The following is a 26,765-nucleotide window of genomic DNA, read 5'->3' as shown; positions in this document are numbered from 1 at the left end:
CAGGGCCAGTTGCGTGCACAAGGTGATTAACTAGAGTATGCACTATTCGTACGGGACAAAATGCAAAATCCCTTCTCCAATTCTGCACGGCTATTCTCTAATGATGTTTTGTATAACTCGCAAGTGTGAGATTCGAATTCACTGCTATCTTTCTCATTCTATAGTATCATTTTGAATAGAGAGAGATAGAGGTGAATTCGAAACTCGCTCTTGCAAGTTATAGAAATTTCGTTACAGAATAGACTAGCTGGTTCTTAATCACACCTTGTAGGCATTGCATTTTTGCATCTATGAAGTTCGTCTGCTATGAAGGCGATACGTTTTTTCCTCTAGTTTTTTTAAATCATAGTATGTTTTAAATAATATCAGGTAAGTAAATAAAATGTTGGCTGGAAGCTGGCGGCTCGAGACCGTTGTGCTTGGAGGTCCATGCAAGAGGCCTATGTCCAGCAGTGGACGTCTATCGGCTGATAAGGTAAGGTAAATAAAATGACAATATCTCTGGTTTTTTCCAGCGAAACCAAAACAACGTAGATCATTTTATTACAATAAGAGGTGTCAATTGAGTGCTGAGATGTTGACTGTAGATATAGACTACAAGCCCTTGAACAAAAATTACATGTGAAATGAACCAACATGAATAACGCTTAGAAGGCTGTTACTATATCAGAAAATAACTCTGAGCACTATGCTGTCATTTCTGAGCGGTACAGGTGAGTACGCGAAGAGTAAGGCTTGCGACTCTTATCTTTCGACTCCTGCGCTGTCAAAATGTACGGCGTTTACGTGTAAAGTATCTGTATTTGTGTACAAAACGAATTGCAGAAATGCTGTACAGTAATAAATGACCTATTTTGCTTCTGCAATGGGTGATGACTAAGTTTAAATATATTGATTTTTATGATACATTCGGGTAAATAGGGTTAATGTTAACTAATTTATACATAAAAAGCAAAGATAGTCTGGATATTTGCAAAATAAATGAGATTATAAAATTTCAAAATCTATTAAAAATATTTTATCGTAATTAGATGAAAATTCATACAGTTTTAGCTTCCTTACATCAAATGTGACATTTTTTAATATATGAACTATAAACATAAACGCACAAATAATAAAGATATTAATAATTTTGTTTGCACGCACATACGAATCTAACAATCATTACATTGCCTACGACGTCATTAGTTCGTGACATTTTGTATGGGGCGTTTTTCAGGTATACGCGGCAGCGCCGCAAATCTGACTCTTTATATCCCTGTAGCTCCGAAAGTAATGATCGCAGATACCCTGTTCCTTTTACAAAATTGATTTACTATTAGTATACTCTTAATTTATATACAATTAAAAAAACTGTCATCATCCCTATTTTTTCTGACTTCGACATTTATTTTTAATCATCTTTAACAGTATAACAAAGCCGTACATTTATAATTAGTCGTAATTCATCATTTGTACCTGAGAAATTCCGTTCACTCGCGTACTCACCTGTACCGCTCAGAAATGACGGCATAGTGCTCAGAGTTATTTCCTGATATAGTAACAGCCTTCTACGCGTTATTCACGTTGGTTCATTTCATAGGTAATTTTTGTTCAAGGGCTTGTAGTCTATTAGTCACTGTAGATCGCTTCAAGTCGGCCAATTCTGGCTGCAGCCAATCTGCGCGCCCGCGGTGTGCAAATTGGTGATTTGTTATATCTTTGACCACTACCACTTGATGTTTTATTTATATGAACTAAACTCGTTTGACCACGACCTCACCTGATGGTAAGTGTAACCACACAATCCTGATGTAAATCTGATGTAATATTTTATTATTCTTTACAAGTTAGCTCTTGATTACAATCTCACCTGATGGTAAGTGATGATGCAATCTAAGATGGAAGCGAGCTAACTTGTGAGGAGGAGGATGAAAATCCACACCCCTTTCTTCAGGCAATCGGCAATTATTATTTTTTTGTTTTAAATGAATATTTGCCATATCTTTTAATATGACCAATATTACCATTCCCCTGCAACTAGTCGGGAAAGACTGTGTCAACGCCGCAATGTTGCTTATGGCAATGTTTACTTTATCGCATCATATCATTTGTCTACCTACCTGCAAATATGTTTTACATTGTCATTCAATGGTGTTCCATCTTCCATTACAAAGTAGTACACGTCTTCAATATCAAAAGGCCTTTTAATTAACAAAATCACGAAGATCAAGTCCGACAGCAAACATACTGTATTAGGAGTGGGTACGACAATAGACCAATGGGGCGGGGATCGAACCACCACCCCTGATGATGAGTCCGACCGCTCTTACCGTTGAGCTATTGAGGCTCTTATTGTAGTAATAGTTCATGCAACGCTTATTCCAGGAACTTATTACAGCAAACAACCACGTCATCCGTAATTGAACAAGTAGTTAAAAAACTAAAATGCATTGTATGTTTTTAACTTTTAACTGGAATGAACTTTTGGTAGGGGCTTGGGGAGACTTCGAGAGCTGTATGCATTGTGAGGAATACAATGCGTGTCGGAAGGTACATAAATCTATATGAACGTGAAAATTATTGATAACATGGTCAAGGGCAAAACAATTGTTGTCTCCTACTTGTTGTTGTTTAATACGCGAAATACAAATCCAATAGATGTTGGATTCAAACCGCGCCTTTTGAAACATGGTCTTTCTCTAGTAAAGGCTTTTTGATTAGCTGGATTAGCAGTTATGTCATGTCTTTATAAAAATATTATATAATGATTTATTTATAAAAATAACTAGCGGACGCCCGCGACTGCGTCCGCGTGGAATCTAATATTTCACATTCCCTCGGGAACCATGGATTTTTCCGGGATAAAAAGTAGCATATGTGTTAATCCAATAAATAAATTATATGTCTCCAAATAATAAATAAATGCTATAATATATTTCAATACCAAATTTCAGTTAATTCGGTTCTGAAGTCGAGACGTGAAAGAGTAACAAACATTCATATCATCGAAATCATCAGTTTTCGCCAATCTCGGGAAACCATGGATTTTTTCGAGATAAAAAGTAGCCTATGTGTTAATCCAGAGTAAAATCCAATCCAATTTTCAGCCAAATCGCCTTAGTAGTAGCGGCGGTAAAGAGTAACAAACATCCATACAAACTTTCGCGTTTATTATATTAGTAGAATTGTTATAATAAATAAAAAATAATTTTTTTAACAATCTCCGTGACGCAGAGGTTTCCGCGGTTGATTTACTAGACATAGGTCCTGGGTTCGAACCCCGACTGGGCCGATTAAAATAAGAGCTAGTACATAATTATACGCATCGCATTATTAGTACTACAATAGAAAAAGTCTGAATCTATTATGTAATTTGTGTATGTTACAAAATATAGAGATTGTATATTTTCATACAGCGTTTCTTTTGAATGGGTAACTCGAAGCTAAGCGAACTTTTCCCAGTAGTGAAGGGGAAATCTTAAAAACTGGGTTAGTGTAAGCATTGTAAAGAATTATTGCAGCTCGTACCTGCTCGTGCCTCCACTCGCGTACATGAGTTATTAAATGCTGAATTCTCAAACTACCCGCAACGCGAGTGGTTTCAGCGGAGTGCTTTTTTAACCGACGAGCTTTTTTTTATTCTTTACAACTTAGCTTTTGACAACAGTCTCACATGATGGTAAGTGATGGTGCAATCTAAGACGGAAGCGGAATTTGTTAGGAGGAGGATTAAATCCACACTCTTTACGTTTTCTACACGACCTTGTAGCGGAACACTAAATCGCTTGGCGGTAAGTCTTTGCCGGTATGGTGGTAACTAGCCAAAAAAAAACAAAAAATCAAAAATCATTTATTTCAAGTAGGCTCAGTTTACAAGCACTTTTGACACGTCAGTTGACTATTTATAAAGATTCTACCACCTTTTCGGAAGGCAGGTAGCCAAAAAATACATCCATATAAATATCCATACAAACTTTCGCGTTTATTAGTAAGCTTTTTTTTAAGAAGGGAAAGCTCAATATTTCATAGCATCGAACCCAGGTATTTCTTATACGACGCTACACAGTGACTATGAGGCAATCGCAAGTCTATGAGAAAAATGAATTGTAAACTAATCCGAAAACTTGTAAAAAAGTAAAACCCAAAAGCCTTATTTTCATAACCATTTTCAGAAAATGTACCGTAACGTAACGTACTTAACGTAACAGATTGTGCTCGTAAAGTACATCAACACTAGAGTGCAGTATTCTCGAAAATATTCGTAATTGTAATGAAAACACTTTTTAACTCACTTCAAATAAATGCAATTGTGGGACGAAACGAAAATCAATGAATAAACATGGTTAGTACAACTTAAAAACTCAATTTTTTCACTAATTGAAGGGTCGTTATTATTTTTATTACGAGGTTTTCATAACCGGAATTTGGTGCAGTCATTCAAATTGCTTTTTGTTTGTATTTCGCAGTAATTTTTACACACTGGACTTAAGGGTGTACATTTGCATTTATAAAATTATAGTTTCAATTATTATAATTTTATCTGTTAATGTATGCATGTGTTTAGTTAATACAATGCTGATTTTGCTCCAACTTTTTCGTTTTACGCAAACTTTATAAAAGTTCCGAGCGAATAACGAATGAGTTCTGTGGAACTTTTATTTTAACGCTGAATTCTCTCGGGGCATGGGTTTGTCGACCGTATGACGCAGTGGTCCTCTGTCTGAGAGGTAGTGGGTTTGATTTCCATCGAATTAATCTACTACTTCTATAGTTTACTATACTACGCGCCACGAAACAAGTCCCTTAGACGCGGCGCTAATGTCATAATGGCGCTCATTATCATTTAGTAATGGCGGTCTTATTGTCATTTGTGTAATTCGTTATTAATTTTAGTTCAGGTTCTAGCTGCGGTACTTCTTTCGTGGCGCGGAGTCTAGCACTTTTGGAACGTAAGGTGTTATTATTATTAGATAACGATATGAATGTGTGAATGAGTGAATTAGTCACAAATGTAAAATTAAAGTTACTAGTTTTTCAGACCGTATTATCCTATCAAAGTAAAACTGAAAAGCTTTCAGCTTTAATACAATGAGGAAAGTCTGACCATCACAGACTATCTTAAAGCTAAATGTATCTAAAAGCTAAACTTCATCATTAAAGTACCTATCTATTTAAATGTCGTACAATGTTTCGTCTTTGCTTCGTTAAAACATCGCAAATAAATAAACAGAACGCTACTAAGCTTTGTTTAAATTAACTTATCAATAACCAGTTTGTACCTGTTCCTATAACATTACTTTAGCCTTTCATTTATCGTTCAAGAAAACACGCCTTTTGTGAACCATAGCTAAAGACATAATTTAAAGGCAACAAGCGGCAAATTTAGACAGCTTACAGAAAACACTGTTGCAATAAAGGCATCTTTTTTAAAATTCGAACGTGCCTTGACAACAAATTGAGTGGGTTATATGCATTCACCTCCAATTGCATCCGTCTCTTTCATTTCTATGCGACTAATATCTCCCTCGCGCTCTAATTTTCCAGTTTACGCGTGCGCTATGGGGCTTTTCCCGAAAGATGTGGGTCGGTAGAAGCTGCGTAGGCTGTTTCGATTTTATGAAAAAAAAAAAATACACGACTTAATTCCCAAACACCCTACAATTTCAAATATCCATTCTATTTTACGATGTTCTATTCACAAAATATAATTAAGTAATCAGCCATAATACCTACATGAAATTAAAAGTACAGATAATAATTATTAAGCTTTGTGTATTTTTGAATTTCGAATTATATTCTGCTGTTAGTTTAATTTAATAATAAATAGAAACATATATCTACATTTCGTGGATGTACAAAACGTGACACATTGGATGGAATTATCTAATTTGTAACAATAGTTACGCAAGAGACTGCGCAGTCTACGAAGCTTCGAGCGGTCGCTAGTCAGCCTCTGTAACCTGAACGTCCCGGGCACAGGGACAGCCGTGACGTGTATCCCTGTATTCGATTTTTGAAAATTTGCAACTAAAACTCAATGAGACATTACCTTTTTATTAAACCTCAAGTAACGTATTTAAATTTTCGAACGAAATGTAATAATTCAAATTTGGAACGATAGTTTTTTTTTCGTGAATGAAGGCACTAAGCGTTAGTCAGCGTGTGTGAATTTTACGGACGTGTTCGTGTTAAACTTGACAGTTCTTTTGTGTTCTTTAATTATATACAGAAGTCGTGCTATGGGGAGTGGTTGCTACAGATTTTTTCTCTATAATGAAGGAATTGGTAAGTAAAAGTATTTAATTTCTAGACAAAGAAAATCTTTTTTTAAATGCATTATTTGCATTTTTAGTAATAACACATGATTAGGAATATAATTTAAATCTTTATTATTGAAATTATACAATTTATACTAATGTACCATCATTAAAGGTGAAAATTTTATACAGTTATTTTATACAAAAATAATAAAATAGTTAGAATTGGTTTAAGTAATACCTACCTATATTGTTTTCTGTCAAGTATGACAAAAATATTCCTAACTATCAATCTTACGTAAAAAATATATTGAATATTGTAGTTAAAGTATGTATCCAAAGTAAAGCATTTAACAATATCTATTATAAAGGTAAATTAAATAAACAGAAGGTTTATTTAATTACACTTTAATTAGATGTCATGTCATGTCATGTCATGGATGAATCAATTAAAAAAATTATGTTACTATTTAAAGTCAAAAGATATTTCAAATTTATTCAAAGAAGGTTAAAACAACATACCACCTATATACACGTATTCTGTTTTTATTATAATTTCTGTATGTATTACAATTTCGGATTTTAGCTATAATCGATCAAGTTAAAATTAGTGAATAGTAATAATCTATTCTAATACAAGATAGAGGTAAATTCTGTGGTGAGGGCAATCTCTCTCTTTTTTTAAAGAATATTTGCCATATCTTATAAATATGACCAATATTCCCATTTCCCTCCAACTAGTCGGGAAATACTGTATTATGAGTGGGTACGATAGTAGACCAACCAGTAAGCGGGGATCGAACCACCACTCCTCTGAGTCTGACCGCTCTTACCATTGAGCTATTGAGGTTCTAAATCTTTGGATCTACTGAACTGATTTTAAAAATTCTTTTACCACGTTATTTGTGAGTATCAGAGGCTGTATTTTATCTTCGTATTCTCACGGGAACTGGAATTACGTGGGTGAAACCGCGGGGCGTCAGTTAGTTATGAGATTGGGGCACATGAAAGCGATCATACATCAAAGCTTGGCGTTTAATTAACGTTTTCAGTTGGAATTATTCAGTGGTTTGAATGAAATGCGTTAATCACTATTATTGAAATCCGAGAGCGTAGCTAGATTTACCTCATTTTAGGAAGACTGAAAGTTTTCCAGTCTATGCTTCTATAGCATCGGTAAGTACAGCGGCCAATTGTGGAGTTTGGGCTTAGGTGGCTTTGGAAGCTAGCTGGTTTTAAGAGCGGCTAGTTGCCTCGACTGGTGACAGAAGGGCTGGCTCTTTTTTACGCAAAGGATCAACCTGGCTGTCCAGCGCGGAAATGCAGTATTCTTGCCACCATTTTACGCGGGCATGATTGTATAGTTATTAGAATAAGTTAGCTTAAATTCCTTAGTAAAAAAAACCTCACAAACATTACCTCTATAATATTGGTATACATTGAAAACGTACGTACGTACGTCGTATGATATGTATAGTTTTGATGAACAGTCACTTGCGTCTAATTTGGAATGTCAAACAGCCATAGGTATACTTTGAGACCCTAAAGCGTTAGTCGCTGCACTCTCTACGTGGTGATTATAATACTCTTTGTACTCACTGGTGCAAAGAGTGAGTGGTCAGGGTTGGGAGGAGGTGTTAGCGCCTTCTATCACCCGTTCTTCTTCTACGGAGCGGGTGTGCATCTGGTGCCCTCCCTGTTTATGCTTTGTGGGCGCCTTTAAGCCGAAGACAGTCAGTAGGCAAAGGAGGACCTTCCTCCTTTGCTGTCATCCTCAAGAAAAGTGCCTGCTGCCAGAGTGTGACGCGTCTTTATGGTCAGTAGTTTCGTAGGTATAAGAGCGAATGGTCATTTTACGTCTATTTTCTTGAATAACGTGGAAACAATTACTTTTAATTACAAAAAGAAATATAATTTGAGATCCTCTTAACAAGCTCTTTCAGTTGAATTTTGTGCATTCTCTGTCACTCGATGCAGTTTGCAATTTTTACACTTTCATGTTTCTCTCCAAAAGTGCCCACATATTCAGATTTCATGTATTCAAGCTACGTATCTGTTGGTCAAAAGTGCTCGAAAGAATTTCATGTCGTCCTTTTTTAGATTGGTTGAAAAGTGGACTTAAGTAGAAGAAGAGTAAAAAGCGAGTGGCATCTCAAAGAAGCATGTAATCGAGTGTCGATTGAAGTGAATCGCTTAACGATCGGATCAGTAGCGCTATCTAATCACGCCCCAGAAGGGGATTGATATTCCGAGAACGTTTTTGTATTATAAAGCTTTCATGTTTTTGGGAAGCTGTCTGACTTAGTGACTAACTTGGTAAATGTGGTACAAACTTTAGTGCTTGTTTTGTATGTAAAAATTTGGTAGAAATACATGCAAGATTGAAGTTCTAAATTGATTTTATTGAAATATCTTTGGTTTTTTAAGCAGTTATGCTATTCTCTATTTCTGATTTTTTTCACCCCTTCACCCTGCGTGATGCAACTAAGTACCGCGCGATGGAGGGGGAAGCGATGCCAAGTTAAGGTTATTTTGCTTCTTTACTAGATTTCTATTTAGTATATTTTTTTCTATATATTAGGAGGAAAAAATCCCTTCCGACTTCTGCTGGTTGGCACGATAAGTCCAAGTCAGACTTACCGACTAAAACGATCGTCTCGTCATTCGTTTTCACTTGATAAGTTGATAGCATACACACAATCAGGCTTCCGAAGTCCATATCACTATTTACTCCTTGAGCTGGCCATCTCAAGTCGATACAACCTAACTAGCTAAAGTCGAAGTATCATCTAGAAAAGACACAAGCATTCATTCAGCAAGGAATTTGCAAAAACTCGTAGGTCATCATTAACAAGCCATATTCGGATCACTGTTAAGTACGAGTATCCTCTCTCAGGATGAGTTAAAAGTCAGGGTTAGGCCTTAATAGTTTAGGCATAATAGTTATTTGCTACCAAATTCTAACTCTAATTTGCTGTGACAAGCAAGCATCTTCACCCACGTTGACCTCTGTGGGATATCGAGATAAAAATGAATGTGAATGTGCTATAATCTGCGTCTGTGCCAAATCTCATCCAGATCAGTTCGGCCGCTGAGCCGTACTTAAATAACAGACGTCCATAAAATAGTCGTTAAGTTTACTGAATTTTTCGTATTTTCTGCGTAACTTTCATCTGAAAGTTACGCAGAAAATACGAAAACTTTCAGAGAAAACGATGTATGAACTCTGTTATAGTAGTATTTTTATTGAGGAAGTAAACTACGGAGTTAGTAACTTATCCTAATAGCTATACAAATCATGCGCACGCACTTCACAGCCAGGCTGATCCTTTGCTGAAAAAATGAGCCAGCCCTTCTGTCCCCAGTTGAGGCAACTAGCCACAGAGGTGAAACGATTCGGGGAATTTTTTGGCACTGTGACTCCATGGCCCAAGAGTCTCCACGGCATAAGGAACAAATATGTAATTCAGTCAGAGAGGCATACTTGTGCCACTTATCAGTTTCAGTGTTTTCTACTGTGGCTAGTTTCTAGATTGTGTCTCCCTGATATGACATGGTGCTAATGTGTCAACGCATGTAGCGACCCGATATTAGGGCGACATTAGGGCCGCCTAATTTCCCATTGAACCTGTCAATCAATCAGGTCTCTTGCCATCATCCCGACTTATTCCTGACTGCTCGTTTAGCATAGAAATATTTATGGTGGCAAGAGCCCTTTTTACTATATCATTAAGAGAGCCATGCCGAAAAGCCTACCGCCACTCCTTCGTCTTAAAAGCTCGTGAATTCCTTACTAACCTCTTTTCCACATGGACATTTGTGCTCTAAGGAGTTAAGACTGTATAGAGAACACTCTAAACAGTGCTCGACTTAACTCTGTTTAGTCGATCTCAAGTTAAACGTGACTATATACATAATTTTTTATTCATTTAGCCCAGAATCCGTGGAGCATTTTTACAATTGATTAACTTAACATTGTGACTTAACAGCCACAATGTCCAACAAAAATATTTATTACCTGGTAACCCAGTTAGCTACCAGAATCAAAAATTTTCGAAAATATAAAAGTTGAGCGTCTCATCAAGATGAAGCTACTCACGGAAAATTAACTTGATAGTTAATCAATTGTAAAAATGCTCCTGCTCCAATTGTACGGATCCTGGGCATTTTTATAAATGTAGATACGAGACTAAAATGTTAGTCTTCCATTTATCGTGTGAGTGCTAATTACGTACACACTTATTTATTTACAAATTGTTATGTTTACTGCTAAATTCACACAGTTAAATACTGCCAAATTCCAACAGTTTTGCGGTGCCATTGTACGGAAGTAGAAGTGAGGGAGTCTCAGAAAGAACTTGTTTGATTTTCAAATGGTCTCGCGTAGCACTCAGCGCTCGGGATTCAAAATGGAGAACGATTGCCTTTGAAAAGACTTCGTTTCAACTTGGCATCGGGCGAGGGAATTCTAAACGTTTACTGGGAAATAGCATCGAAATAGCTAAAGTTGGAGTTAATTTTAAAGATATACGAAATTTTAGTCACAGTTTCCGCTCAACTAAACTAACTTTATTGTCAGCCTATTTTAACAGTCCACTACAGTGTTAGGCCTCCCCTTCATATAGAAGAGGGGATATGGAGCGTAGGCCCACCACGCTTGTCCTATACAGGTTGGAAGGCTTAGGGTGACAATTTTAAATTCATTATTGACCACTATCTCAGATGTTAATAAAATGACCGGAACCGACGGATTAACGTGCTCTCCGAAGCACGGGGCTTCCCAAGTCCAAGCTGAGGATTTCAATTGTTTTTTTTTCAGTAGCTTATAGCCCGACCCAGGATTCGAATCCAGGGCCGCGTGATCCGTAACCATATAGGCTAGCTACTGACCAACGAGGCAGTTGAACAATAGTGTTATAATTTTCCTCTATCCAAGAGGAAATTATCTATCAAATAATGCTTCTTTTCATTTACAAATTGTTGTTAACATAATTATGCCTGTCTGTGTAATTTTTCATTTTCAAGAATGTCGTGGACATACAAAATATTATGTACAAAAACATATGCAATTTGGGTTAATAATCACAACATCCTTTAGGCTCTATTCGCACGAGTGTTTTTTTTAACAGACGTTAAGAAGCATTCAAATACAACAAATGCATTTCCAAGTATATTCATTCAACTTTATACTATACGCTACGCCCGCCATCGCTGGGTTTTAACGCATCGCTTTTTAACTCATGTGCGAATGAAGCCTTATGGAAAACATAGTTTTCTTCAGATCTTAGAATGATTTTACAATATAAATATATGGTATGTTTTTAATTGATTATGAAACACAGCTAAAACTCAAGTGATATACGAGCAGCTGCTCGCTGCGCTGCAGCTTCGCAGTTTGGATCGTGCCGCGTTGCAAGAACCAGCTCATGACTAAGGGCCCCGCGTGGTTTCGAAACTAGTCGGGCATACGCGCGTTTTAGCCGCATAATCAATTAATATGAATAACTCTCACGATAGTTTAAATTCCAAAATGTTTTTAATTGTTCACATTTTCCGTGCATTCGTCCTCAGGGGCATACATTTGTACACAGTTATTTACATAGGGGTACTTAAGGCATTATTAGAGTAATGAGGTCACAACCCAATTTAAATTATGCCCCGCATTTACCAGGGTCGGATGCGCTTGGTAATGCCTGCCGTTCGCACTTTGATCCCAAATTGGGTTCAGACCATAAATGAGCTCTGTAGAGAGTGCCAGGATAAAGTTTGTCCATTCATGGGTACCTTTTTGCAACTGCTTATTCCTTTTGGCAACTATTCTTGCCACCATTCACGTGGACACGATTTTTAGCTTAAGTTTCTTATTATTAGTTCTCGTCTTAACACAGATTTCATCTTAGAAGATTAGATTCGTTGCGAATTTAAATGAAAATTATGCATGAGTCAGAACAGATTTCAGTCTGTTAACAATATATAAGAAATTAAATATCACGTGTCTCAATCGGTGAAGGAAAACATCGTGAGGAAACCTGCATACCAGAGAATTTTCTTAATTCTCTGCGTGTGTGAAGTCTGCCAATCCGCATTGGGCCAGCGTGGTGGACTATTGGCCTTACCCCTCTCATTCTGAGAGGAGACTCGAGCTCAGCAGTGAGCCGAATATGGGTTGATGACGACGAAATGTATTTAATTATTTAAGATAATTCATACACCAGTTATGGTAAAATGTATAAAGGATCAATTCTATAAATGTACAATCATGTTAAACCTACATTTTCATGAATAAAATATCATTCATTTTATATATTTTTTACCGGAATGCTGTCTTGTGTTCCAGTACGGTACTAAACTGTCATCGAAAAATAAAAGCATAAACTTTTTCTTATAAAATCAAGCATATTTCACTTAAAATATTTTAAAAATGAACTTACATTTCAAGTTTTAAAGAACGTGGCACCGGCGACATAAACTTTTAAGCTCCTTATCGGAATGAACTTCGGGGCTTTAGATATTTAGCTGCGAAGTTGCGATCTTTAGTAACTTTTGTATATAACTTTAGGTATTTGTGTTTGCCAAGTCAAGTGGGGCGAGATTACCCAGGTATATAGACTCGGCTTGCCTTGAAACAGAGTTTAGGTCAAGTATCTCAATACGTAAAATATCAGCTAGCCTAGTATTTTTATTATAATATACTAACTAGGGTAAAAATGAAAATTCCTTCTCAAATGCCTCGCTTCGTTTCTCAGGGTATGCAGTGCACTTTTGCATTTATGAAGTGCAGTGAGTTAAGACTCACCACGTTGTTTTAGTGATGAAAAATATTTTAAGGACAAATATCGGATTTTCATATGTTTGTGCTAGACTATTCTAGTCAAAATGATTCTAGTTTACCGGAAATTTAGGTTTTGACTACTTTGCGTTAAATTATGTCACATAAACCTTGACTTGAAGAGAATTTGGTGAAGTGGTTTCACCCGCGTAGTTCGCGATCCCGTGAGAAAACGGGGATAAAACATAGCCTTTGACACTCATAAACAACGTAGCTTTCTAGTGTAAAACGAGTTTGTAAAATTGGTTTAGTACAACACCATAAACTTTACCTATTTATAATATTAGTAAGTATATAAATGACCCGCGACTTCGTCAGCTTGAAATTCAGTTTTTGACAAATCCCGCTCAAAGTGAGGAAATTTCCCGGAAGAAAAGTAGCCTATGTGATAATCTAGAGTATAATCTATTTCCATTCCAAATTTCAGCCAAATCGCTTCAGTAGCCACAGCGTAAAGGAGGAACAAACATTATACACACATAAAGCTTTAGCTTTATAATATTAGTGTCATACAAGGCAGTCAAAAGGTGTCACCAGTAAGGTGACATAATTGCGGTATGGAAACTCAGTAAAGGGACTCGCCCCCAATGTTAGCAATGGCCACCGAGGACCACTGAGTCGGAAACGGGCTATATCGTTCGCCGCGCCAATAAATATTTGCTTTGTTCCTCACATGGGAAATTGTATCTATTGTTTTCCTATTTCCACCGATTGTGAATTTGAAGTATGTTTCCTCATATCATTTTTTACTTGCCTCGTTGGTCTAGTTGTTGATTTATGTGGGTTTGAACCACGTTGACCTACATTAGAGTCTCGTCGTGCTTTGGAAGTGCTGAATTTTTCTTTTTTCTAAGAAATTTTTAGTAAAAATTTTCAGTTTTACCCACAGAACAGAGAACGCTAAAAGCTAACGTGGTTTTACCTACGTCGGACCTTTATTAAACAGCCCTAAGTTTGCCAACTCGCACTGGAGTACCGTGGTGGGTCTAAGCTCCATATTCCTTCTCCTGTAGTGAGCTGTTAAGATAAGCTGATAATGATATAAAAGGCTATTTTAAAATGGTCTTAAATTGTTCATTACCGGCAAAGACGTACCGCCAAGCGATTTAGCGTTCCGGTACGATGCCGTGTAGAAACCGAAAGGGGTGTGGATTTTCATCCTACTCCTAAAAAATTAGCCCGCTTCCTTCTTAGACTGCATCATCACTTACCATCAGGTGAGATTGTAGTCAAGGGCTAACTTGTAAAGAATAAAAATTAAAAAAAAATCATTCTACTACATTGAAAAAAAAAACATATTTTTTGAGATTTAAATACATAAAAAAAATGTTTTTTTTTAGTATTTTTTGCCAATACAAACCAAAACGCTGTCGTTTCATGACGTCACGTAAACTTAACCAAACGGTTTTGTGTTAATCAAAATTATTAGTTACTAGCGGACGCCCGCAACTTCGTCCGCGTGAGACTCGATGTAGACTTTCAACTGCCCCTACAATTTACAAGCACTTTTGACCCGAGTCCTACCCTACTCCTACCCTAACCCTATCCTGCCCCTACTCTACCCCTACCCTATCCCTAGCCTACCCCTACCCTACCCCTACCCTAACCCTACTCTACGCCTATTGATAAAAACATACTTTTTAAAACAAGTTTTCTATAAAATTCTAAACTTTTATTAATTGATATCGATATATTTCGGACTCTTATTCCTTGTACTAAACGAAATTAATATTGTTTATATTAAATTGATTTGAGTCAACTACCCAATTATACCTACCCCGACTGCAATGAAGATGTTTTTGCTCATATCTTGTGTGTATAATTGTAAATGCATTTATTGCCTCGTATCTTCCAAACGCATGAATTCCAACGCGGGAGCTAATTGCAAATTATAAAGCGAAAGAAAATTAATGGGTTCCGCTTGGTATTAAACTTGATGTGCTTAAAATTCAGGCTTTCAGCTCATAATACAGTCTGTTACATTTAGGTATTATGAATTTACTTCGTTTATATTTCATTTTGTTTGATATTATCAATCTGGTTTTTTTAATAAATTATATGACTTTTAAGAGTAGTATTAATTTAGTTTCTTTATATCCTACTAATATTATAAACGCGAAAATTTGTATGGATGTTTGAATGTTTGTTTGGATGTACTGAAGCGATTCGGATGAAATTTGGTTAACACATAGGCTACTATTTATACCGAAAAAATCCATGGTTTCCCTATGATTGATGATATGAATGTTTGTTACTCTTTCACGCCTCGACTATTGAACCGAATTAGCTCAAATTTGGTACTGAGATTAATATTATAGCATGGATTAACACATAGGCTACTTTTTATCCCGGAAAAATCCATGGTTCCCGAGGGATTTATGTAAAACTAACTTCCACGCAGACAAAGTCGCGGGCGTCCGCTAGTTCATTTATAAGTTAGCCCTGGCGATCTCACCTGATGTTAAGTGACGACGATAGTCTTAGTTAGAAGCGGACATATTTGGAACAGGTGCAAGTTTATTCTAAACATACCTCTGACAGTTTCTAAGCTGCAACGGAAACGCTAAAACGCGTGTTACGTCTTTGCCCTTAGGCTGGTAATTAGCCACGGCCGAAATCTACCACCAGAGCAGGCCTGAGCCAATTTAAAAAATCCTAAACTGACACACGCTGGGACTCGAACCATAGCAGTACCAACTGCGTCAGAGGTCGTCAAAGCTGGGTTTTGACTCAAAAAGCTCTTCAGCCACTAAAAGTAGGTCAAAGTACAACATAAGTAGAAAAATGCACACATTGCAAGCTTGTAGGAACAGTTCGTACGTAGCTACTAACTGCAGTCGGTTTCGTGAGAGAAATTAGAAAAAAGCAAATTGCCTCGTTCCAGATTTGTCCAATTTGCCGGTACATGTTTCCATTTGCTCGCGTGTGGTGCCTCGCGTGACCTGATAGTGTTGGGCTTTTTGGGGTTCCGTACCCAAAGGGCAAAATGGGACCCCACTACTAATACTTATTTTTGATGGCCTCTGTAGCGCAGTGGTATGCGCTATAGATTTACAAGACGGAGGTCCTGAATTCGATTCCCAGCTGGGCAGATTGAAGTTTTCTTAATTGGTCCAGATCTGGCTGCTGGGAGGCTTCGGCTCGCGATATCGCGTTCCGATACGATGTCGTGTAGAAATCGAAAGGGGTGTGGATTTTCATCCTTGTCCTAACAAGTTAGTCCGCTTCCATTTTAGATTGCATCATCACTTATCAGGTGAGATTGTAGTTATGAAATAAAAAAAGACTCCATGTCATGTTAGACCTACAGGGCTACATTCTTCTAGGAGATTTAGGGTAGTTAGTAGTTCTGTAGCTTAGATAATACTAAGAAATTCTTAGGTACCTGACCTGGAGATGGGAAGTTGGTGACGATACACACTCATGCTAGGAACACGTTTAAGCTTGCGGGTGATAACCCTAAGCCCGCCAACCTGCTTTGGCCTGGTATTGTAGTGAAAAAGTAGGAAAATAGACTGAAAATTATTATGAATGTAGTATATACAGGATGTCCCGTAAATATTATGAAATATTTTACAAGATGATAGACTACATCAAGGCCTACTAAAACAACGCAATATATGTTAGCTGTAATTTAAATATAATTTTTCAGCACATTGTATGACTAATCTGCACTGAAGATAAAATCCATGGTTCTCTATTTTTGTATTTTGTACAAAAATCAATATAACTTAAAAACTGTAAAATTGCGGCTAATATAATTATATATTGAGTTATTTTAGTAAGCCTTGAAGTCAGCCAACACCCTGTAGAGTATGTCCAGTTGCGTGCACATCATAGATGCAAAAAATCCACTGCCTACCCTAAGGACTCAATACAAACCTATGTTGGACCACAGAATACCTACATAGCTAGACAAGGATTTTTCCAATTTTTACTTATAGTGCATACCCCAGTTAAAAGCCTTGTCATACTATTGACGGGACACTCTGTATGTGTAAGTTAGTTTGAACTCACATATCCCTTCGCTTAACGAGTTGCCCAAACTTTAGCCAACGGGTTAAACTATCAATGGTAAAAGTTAAGCAAAGCGGGACCTGTTGACCTAATGGCTGACCGAACAGAATTTAGAATTAGGGTTTAGCGTCCATGATTTAACTCACTTGGAATTATGAATTTGTTTTACAACATTGAATTATTGTGATGCCATACAGTACGTCTGTGTTATTCTCTCCCGAGGCGACGTGACTCGGAGCGCATTGGTGCCGGTGACGGATCCACGGGGGATGAACGGAATCTCTCGTTCGATTTTTTTTTTATTCGGTTTCTACACGGCATCGTACCGGAACGCTAAATCGCTTGGCGGTACGTCTTTGCTGGTAGAGTGGTAACAAGCCACGGCCGAAGCCTCCCACCAGCCAGACCTGGACAAATTAAGAAAATCTCAACGTGCCCAGCCGGGGATCAAACCCAGGACCTCCGTTTTGTAAATCCACCGCGCATATCACTGCGCCAAGGAGGCCGTCAAGATGTAGATGGTGTTGGAAATGGAATGGAAAATATCTACTTTTAGCAGCCTCAAAAGTGATTACAAAAATAAGAAAACTAATGTCGAACAAAAGTTATGTTTTACAACATTTGTCAGGACAACTTAATTAACAAATCAAACTGTAACCAAAAGAAGACCCTAGACTGGCAGAGAATGACCTTGAGCGAAGTCACGCACTTGTGAACGTTGCATGTAGGGTTAAAGGTACCTTTGACTGTTAACAAACACTCCCCTTTTCCACACAAGTCACTCTCCCCGCCTATCCCAAGTAACCCATAAAGAATTACACAACAAGAGATGTGGACTACTCGAACGCCACGAGCACACTGAAGCCGTCCGTACCGCAAGTCGTTGCAACGCGGCGATAACAGTACCTACCTCGTTGAGTATTTTGAAAGATCTGTGAAGGGTTCCGTGCATTTTTTATTCAATGTCAATTTAGCCCTTAATTACAATCTCTCCTGACATCAAGTAACGATGCAGTCTGATGCTATAGCTTGGCAAGTTTGTTGATGACACTCCCATGGTGTGAAGTCGTGCGCGCGGGGCAGAGGGAAGACCTGCGCGGGTGAGAAGTCGAGCACGCGGGGCATCGCTATCTCCCTCCCGGCCCGCGCGGACCATCGGAAGTGTTACGAACGAATTTGTCTGCACACATTTTGGATGGTTTCTACGCGCCAACATACCAGAAGAACTAAATCGTAAAAAGTACGCGTTTTTGTAAGGTGGTAACATAACAGTGGTAATTCAAAAAATATGAGCCGTGATAGCCAGAGGACCTGACCTTTGCCGCCGATTCCGGAGGGTGTTCGATAAAATATTTCCTCTTTATAATACTAATATAGATAAAAGATTTAACACCTTTGAAAATGAAGGCACGGCTGCATATTGTGCTTCAGGCTTTATTATTTATTTTCTTCTTTGAGTATTTCAGCTCGGCAGCACGTTTATTAAATGGGAAGCATAATTTATGTTTAATTAGTGCAATTAGCTCGGAGCTGCATTAAAAGATGCCAGTTTGTCCTTTTTATTAATTCTCTACTATATCTAGTTAGAAGATCTATTTGTTGAGTTCTTTGTATTTACCCCTAAAGCACTAAGCACTAAGCAGTATCACTCTTTTCGTCTTGAGTATGGTTGCTGGTGAATTACAAGCAAAGGCTTAACATCTTTGCCTCAGGATGACTGGGATAGAACATTGAATGTGCGCTAACCTTTAAGATGATCCTCTGTTGTGGGCACATTGAGGGGTAGATCAGGGGGTCAAGAGCTGCCTCAACCAAGATGAAGGAATGACAAAAAATTATTGGTGTAATGTTTAGCTATAGGTGAAATCATCTGTTTTCTATTTATATAATTATTTTTACTTCACACAACATACGTCCTATAAAGTGATGCCCTGTGTTGTGTGTGTTGTGATGCAAACTAAGGCTTAAGACTTAAGTAAGCCTCATATGTCTGAAGTTAAACCAGCAATTATCCTTAGCTAATACTCGTCGTCGTCGTCATCAACCCATATTCGGCTCACTGCTGAGCTCGAGTCTCCTCTCAGAATGAGAGGGGTTAGGCCAATAGTCCACCACGCTGGCCCAATGCGGATTGGCAGACTTCACACACGCAGAGAATGAAGATAATTCTCTGGTATGCAGGTTTTCTCACGATGTTTTCCTTCACCGATTGAGACACGTGATATTTAATTTCTTAAAATGCACACAACTGAAAAGTTGGAGGTGCATGCCCGGGACCGGGTTCGAACCCACACCCTCCGGAATCGGAGGCAGAGGTCATATCCACTAGGCTATCACTGCTCTAAAGCTAATACTCGTACTACAATATATTACAATACAACACGTTGTATCCTTAGCTGATTTTGAGCGTGACTATTGCGTCCCAGGCATGACGTCCGGACGTATGCTCTCTCCCAATCGATTTAGAATTTAGGGTTTGAAACTGGTGCCAGTGACAAAATTGTTGCGGAGTAAAATGTTAGCTTGGTTTAGACCTATAATCCCACTGTCAAGGGGTTAAAAAAATTTAATCCATCAAATAAATTTCAAAAGGCCAACGCCGTATTTTATAATAATAGAAGAACGGCTAAACCAATTTTCACGAACCGCGGTTTAAACTATATTAATCTCTGTCACGAACATTATAACTTTTACAATATCGGTAAACGACAAAATAATTGTGTTATAAATACTTTTTTTGGTGATATCTCTTTAATGGTTTGATTGATTTCAATGATTTATTTATATGAAACAGTCAGGCCCATATCTATCTATTTCACATATTTCTTCGGCCGGACGTCGCGTGATAGGCTCTCATAAATCAACCTAATCCGCAATAAATATTGAGTTTTGGTCGTTCATCATCCACATGGCTTTATTTGCGATATTATGGCATTATTATACTTTGATGTATCTTATTTTCATTCAATATAATCGAATGAAAATGTTCTGAAAACTTGTGGTAGTGAGCTAGGAAAACCTTTCAGTAGGTATACTCAACGCCAGATAACTGTAAGTTTTAAGTAAGTTTTATCTTCTACAGTGTTTGTCAAAGACTTGCTATATAGCTATATAGCTAAACGTTTGGCGTATCTAGGATTATTTCTTGGGGTGGGCCTGGGGTGGGCTTACATATGACTAAACATAGTCGACACTCAATATAAAAATTCGTTAGCAATATTTGTGGACAGACCAGATCTCTGAAACGGCTCGACTTATTTATTATTTTTTCTTTGCATCTATGTATGTATCTAAGTATCAGTAAAGGTGATAATATATTTTTCAAAATCTTTATAACGTATAGGTTTTTCTTTATTTGATATTTTGTGTAAAATTATTAGTATTTCAGCGTCCATTATAGAATTTTAAATTAGTAGCCCAGTATCCTAGGGTGGGCACTGGACTATTCTAGGGTGGGATTGACCCACCCGGCTCACCCGCTATATACGCCTATGTAGCCCACTGGGGTATTTATATCTTAAATTACACCGGAAACATAAAAAATACGGGAACGAGAACTGCGGAGGTAGTTAATATAACAAAAATATTCCGTAGCGATCGCAATTTATAAAATCTGTAATTAATACACCACGGTCTTCATTTTACGGACCAACAACGGAAAAACAAAAATGAACGTCCAAAATTAAAGTTCAGGGAAATTACTTAATTTCTGTACACCTAAACAAATTCTCAGCTCTAAAAATAATATTTGCGGAAGTCTTTTAAAAATTTTCCACATTTAAAATTTCCGGAAACCTTTTTCCCCGGCATAAAATAATTGTAGCGTCGTTTTAATTTGAAGCCCAAAACACTCGCTTTATGTAACAGCTGTTTTGGGGAACAGAGCTTAGAAGAAATATTTGAATACAGTTGTGTTGAGGCAAAATAATCGCATTTAAAATGGTGCTAAATGTATTTTCTAGCAAAATGAGAGGTTTATTCACATTAATTTAATACGATAGAAATAAATGAAACATTTTGAGCGAGTAAACCTCTTACTATTTAAGACATTATTTTTATAAAATTGCATTTTTTTTCCGAGTTTAGATAAACCCACGAGTATGCTCATGATTTCAATGCCGGTTTGGTTTAAAAGAGCCTAGAGCCATTCTTACCCTGAGTTTCTTAAGATACACACTAGTATTACGATTATAAAGGCGAAGTTTGTGTGTGTGTGTGTGTGTGTATTTGTGTAAGTGTGTATGTTTGTTCCTCCTTTACGCTGCAGCTTCTGAAGCTGAAATTTGGAATGGAAATACATTTTACTCTGGATTAACACATAGGCTACTTTTCATGCAAAGCCATGTTTTACGGGGGACTTGTGAAAAACTTAATTCCACGCGGTCGAAGTCGTGGGCGATCACTAGTCTCAACATGAAAATATCTTCACCATGATAAAATATTAACATAAAATAACAATTTTCTTTGAATTACCAATAAACTTAAAGAGGTTGAAAGCTGTCTACTTCACAATACCTGCCATTAAAATCTGATTATGAAAAACTTGCATAGTTAATAGTTTCCTTTGTTCGCAGATTGGGTGCGCTGCCACGGTGGAATGAAAATGCAGCAACAAAACTAGAACAACCACGAACTTTTCCCTTTCAAACGGAAAATGGAAACTATTTGACTAAAGAAGCGCGGCCGGGACGGAAACATGACGAATGTGAAATTAAAACTAATGTTTTATTTACTAAACGCATTACTATCGGCTGACTTAGTACATTCAAGGCCATATTCTGACTTCAATTCTACTGATATAGTTATGAATTTTTCTAATAACAGTAGTTTTAACATACCAGTAGATTCTAATTCCGATACTCTTATAGTTGCAAATGAGGATGAAACTCCTGAAGAGACTAACAAGAATTCCCACACAAACATGGAAGCAATAGTCAACGCAGAACAAGATCGAGACGAAGCTTTCTCGAGGAATAACAAACAAGACCAAATTAGCATACTAGAAATACCAAACAACGAAGCGGAAGCTTTCGAGAAACAATTGAACATATCAAGTCCTTTATTAGAAGAGATGATTGATTCAGAGTCAGACAGAGAAGAAACCTTGACAGATATACTATTTAGGCCACAATCTGAGTTTGTGAACTCGCCAAAATTCGAATTTTTAATCGCAGCCAAAATTAATGATAGCGAAAATGGCACTGCGAAAGATAGTGCGTTTAGTGTTAATAGTTTAGATAAGAGATATAGAAATAGCACAGATGTCTTGAGAAAAGTTGACTATGTGGAGCTGGTTGAGGTTATAAAACCATTGAATACAAATGAGAATAAAAGTGCTTATAACTTGGCTAACATAACAGCCCATAATGTTGAAAATGACGTGGCTCCCGACACAAGTGAGTAGATACTCTTTTGAATACCAGTTTATTTATAATATTCATTTCATTTCATAATACTATATAAAGGCGAAGGGTTTGTTTTATGCAGCTAGAAAAAAAAAATAGAAATACAATGTCTACTGTTTCCGTAGAATAAAAAGATTTATCAAACGGTTATACGATCATCGAAATCCACATTAGCACGCGATACAAAGTCAGTAAGATAAATATGGTTTAGCTTCGAATAATTTATGAAAATAGCTGAATCATTTTTGTTACTGTCACGGTTAAATAAATTAATAATCGCCGGGCGCCTGTGGTTAGCCACGAGATAACTGGGTCAAATATTGCATAGCGGAAAGCTTAAAAATTAACTATTATAATGTATAACCTAATTACTTAAGGCGGTTAGCATAAATGAATTGCTGGAATAAATAAAATCGGAGAGTATTCTTGATTCCTAAATCACACAAGTTTTTTAACTTAACTTAACTAACTTAACTGCCCATTTTTGATTATTTGGTGCCTACTTAATGCTCGGAATTTAGTCCGCGTAAAGTTCGCTATAAATTTTGAGGTTTTCTTTTCATTCGATTTAGTAATTAAACCAAACCTAGCACCGTCAATTAGGCATCAAAAGGACTAGGATCAAACTCGAAAATAGAAAATTTTCTGGACCTACATTTTGGCGTCCTAATAGTCCAGTAATATTAGGTTTTATCTGGGGAAATATTTCAACTGAACTGAATTTTTGTATACACCTTTATTACGATATTACTATGAAGATGTGAAAAATCGACATCGATATCGTACCGGCTAAAAAAAGTTACAAAAGTCAAAATGACACGAAAATCAGTTTTTTGCAAATATTTCCCGACCTATTCATTGCTTATTGCTCGGAGATCAATAGAGGTCATTATAAAAATTGTTTCTCATAAAATTGTCTACAAAAAATGCCTCAATATTTAATAATATAAATTATCATCCAGTGTCAAATATTACTCGTATAAATGTCGATATTAGTTTGACAGTCACAAACGCGAACATCGTCAGATGTGCACTGACCCTAAAAGTTTTGATTACAGTATTAATTGCATTTGTTTAGAAAATATGTATACTGAACACATACCCATTGGGGCTCAGGGCCTTTGGACCTTTCTGAGATATTAATGAGTGGCGCAATTTACGATGAACCCTTGTTTTTGGTGGGATTTGTGTTGAGACAGCGTGCGTGCAGCGGACCAAGTCATAAGCGGACGCGTGTACACTTGACTAGAACAGAAAGATTTTTAGTACCATATCTATACTTTTACCTCATTATAAGTAATTTACCTATTACAGTCTTAAGAATGTTCGATGTGCTAACGTCAACATTCCACGGGCGGGGATCTTTTAGAGACCTCGCGAGATTTAAGTCCGTACATGCGCAGACTAAACTAAAAATTTTGTTAAGGCTCTAATGAACTCTTAATTATACATTTATGACCCGAAAGTTAATTACAAATTATGAATATGTGTTCTAAAAACCTCGTATTACTACTATATTAATCATTGCTCGTGATAATTTAAATTTGACAATCGTCTAAAAGTAATCTCTTTAATTCCAGGGAAATTTCTCTTTCTCTGTTTAAAATTATACAAGCCAGTTATACTCCCTGATAACCTGTACAATGTAGATATACCTACCAAAGTCCCTGATAAAAGGGAAAAATATTCAACTAAATGAAAAAAAACATAACAAACGGATTTAAAAAAAATAAATAAATAAGGCATAGTAAAATTATATTCGCATGTACGAGTACTTGTAAAACTTATGTGATTCGTGCAACGACTTAATATGTTGCATTTACGGTACATTCGTGAATCTGGCATCAAGAATATGGCTGAGGAATTGCCGTTATTTTGCTGATTTCGGGTTTCGGAAATGCATATCATTGTTTTTTTTTGTCATGTCAAATATATGTGGGATTGCCGTTTGTATTCGTTGGTTATACGCAGTAAAAGCTATTAATTTTTACTTGTGGAAGAGCTTGTCCAAAATCCACCAAATTGACCAAATCAACAAAAGATACCTTAAATTCATTATCACATTATCATTCTGTCATCCTTAGCCTTATCCCACTTAAGTGGGGTCGGCAATATATGCCATTCTCTTCCTTATATTTCTACTAACTCATCATCTATTACTTGAAAGCAGTGAAAGAGGATATATGTGAGAATCGTCTTTCACACACTTTAACCATGTATTTTTGGTCAGCTTAACATTCTTCATGATAATCAGTATTATGACTTTCATCCTTCTGCATCACATATCCATATCAAAAAAAAAAAACGCAGTCCGCAAAGTATTATTCCTTACACCGCCGCCAATACAACAAGACATCGATACCCCGATAGTAATGAATAGCACCGACCTAGGCAGCCATAAAATCTGTTCAATCTGATAGAAATACTGTTATACTAAACCGATTTGCCGAGAAATATCTAAACGGGCGGGCGCGCCTCACAGATAGATACGAATCTAGGCTGAAGCAGTCACGTCGGCCAATTTAGGTCATGTAGGAACCAATTAGATTTATTAAACTAGTCACGGAAACGACCAGCTAGGTTATTCCCTAAACTTTTATTTACCTTCCTATGATAGTATGTGATTGGACGTGATAGCCCAGTTGACATGACCTCTGCCTGCGATTTGAAGGGCGTATGTTGGAATCTGGTCTGGGGCATACACTCCAACTTTTCAGTTATGTGCATTTAAAAAAAATTATATCACGTGTCTACGAGTCGAAGGTAGAGGTCATATCCACTAGGTTATCACGTCTTACGTGCAAAAAAATATTCGTCTCAGAAGTTAAATACTTCAAAATTCGCAGGTATTCTCGTAATAGCTGGCGCCGCGCGGTTTCACCCGCGTGGTTCCCGTTTCTGTAGGAATACAGGAATAATATATAGCCTATAGCCTTCCTCGATAAAAGGGCTATGTAAAACTGAAAGAATTTTTCAAATCGGTCCAGTAGCTCCTGAGATTAGCGCGTTCAATCAAACAAACAAACAAACTCTTCAGCTTTATAATATTAGTATAGATGTGCAGTAATAGTAAATTCGTGTTCAGAGACGATTGGTTTGGTGACAACTATACTTTGCTATAGTTCCCTAATAATACGCATGTCTATGGTGTTATCTGGAACAAAATATCAGCTGAAAATGCAACATTTGTTCATTCATACAACACATTCTGAGCTGGTACTTTTTCCGATGTTGTGTTTTTTTGATGTTTCTACTACTGTTTCAGTTGAAATGCCCAAGTAGTCGAGGCATCAGACTTTAAAATAATAGTATTGTGGCAAAATAGAAAATATACGCGGCGATGACACTTTTTTTTTCTTTCTAATAAGTAACTGAACCGTGATAGTCCAGTGGATGACCTCTGCCTCCGATTCCGAAGGGCGTGGCTTCGAATCCGGTCCGGGCATGCACCTCCAACTGCACCTCCGACGGCCTCCGTGGCGCAGTGGATTTACAAAACGGAGGCCCTGGGTTCGATCCCCGGCTGGGCAGTTTAAGATTTTCTGAATTAGTCCAGGTCTGGCTGGTGGGAGGCTTCGGCCGTGGCTAGTTACCACGCAAAGACGTACCGCCAAGCGATTTAGCGTTCCGGTACGATGCCGTGTAGAAACCGAAAAAGGGTGTGGATTTTCATACTCCTCCTAACAAGTTAGCCCGCTTTAATCTTAGACTACATCATCACTTACCATCAGGTGAGATTGTAGTCAAGGGCTAACTTGTAAGGAATAAAAAAAAAATCCGCATTGGGTCAGCGTGGTGGACTATTGGCCTAACCCCTCTCATTCTGAGAGGAGACTCGAGCTCAGCAGTGAGCCGAATATGGGTTGATCATGTATAAGTAACTACCAGTCGGTGCTATAGTCTGCGCAACAAGCAGCCTGTAGGCATGTGACCTGTCGCAGTTTTATCCATGTTTTCAGGTTTCACGGACACGCAGACGCTGTTCTTGGCCTGCTTCGCCACCTTCCTGCCGCTGCTGACCGTGCTCTTCGCGATGATGCTCATAAGGTGAGGAGCACACTTCAAGTGTTTCTAGTTTTTTATAGAATCTGCTTGAAACATACCGTTTAGTAGGCACACGTAAGTTTAGTATTTGAAAATCCAATTTTTTTTTTTATTCTTTACAAGTTAGCCCTTGACTACAATCTCACCTGATGGTAAGTGATGATGCAGTCTAAGATGGAAGCGGGCTAACTTGTTATTAGGAGGTTTTTTAAAATTACAAATTTTACAGAA

At 37.4% G+C, this 26,765-nt stretch overlaps 1 protein-coding gene across 2 annotated transcripts in view; it reads left to right on the top strand.

The window, feature by feature from the left end:
• Nucleotides 1-5,799: 5,799 nt before the first annotated feature.
• Nucleotides 5,800-26,765, top strand: part of LOC112046476 (uncharacterized) — a 62,902-nt gene continuing 41,936 nt past the window's right edge. The window contains exons 1-3 of one of the 2 annotated variants that reach the window (XM_024083102.2): nucleotides 5,800-6,267; nucleotides 21,660-22,481; nucleotides 26,432-26,537. In XM_024083102.2, coding sequence (XP_023938870.2) covers nucleotides 21,782-22,481; nucleotides 26,432-26,537 — 806 coding nt within the window. In that variant the 5' untranslated portion in view covers nucleotides 5,800-6,267; nucleotides 21,660-21,781. The remainder of the gene's footprint in view (nucleotides 6,268-21,659; nucleotides 22,482-26,431; nucleotides 26,538-26,765) is intronic. The other variant, XM_024083103.2, reaches the window with a different exon arrangement.

The sequence above is a fragment of the Bicyclus anynana genome, chromosome 14 (genome assembly GCF_947172395.1).
Source record: "Bicyclus anynana chromosome 14, ilBicAnyn1.1, whole genome shotgun sequence".
In the NCBI taxonomy this organism is placed as follows: Eukaryota; Metazoa; Arthropoda; class Insecta; order Lepidoptera; family Nymphalidae; genus Bicyclus; species Bicyclus anynana.
The sequence above is the reverse complement of the archived record's forward strand: the minus strand, read 5'-3'. Positions and strand labels throughout refer to the sequence as shown.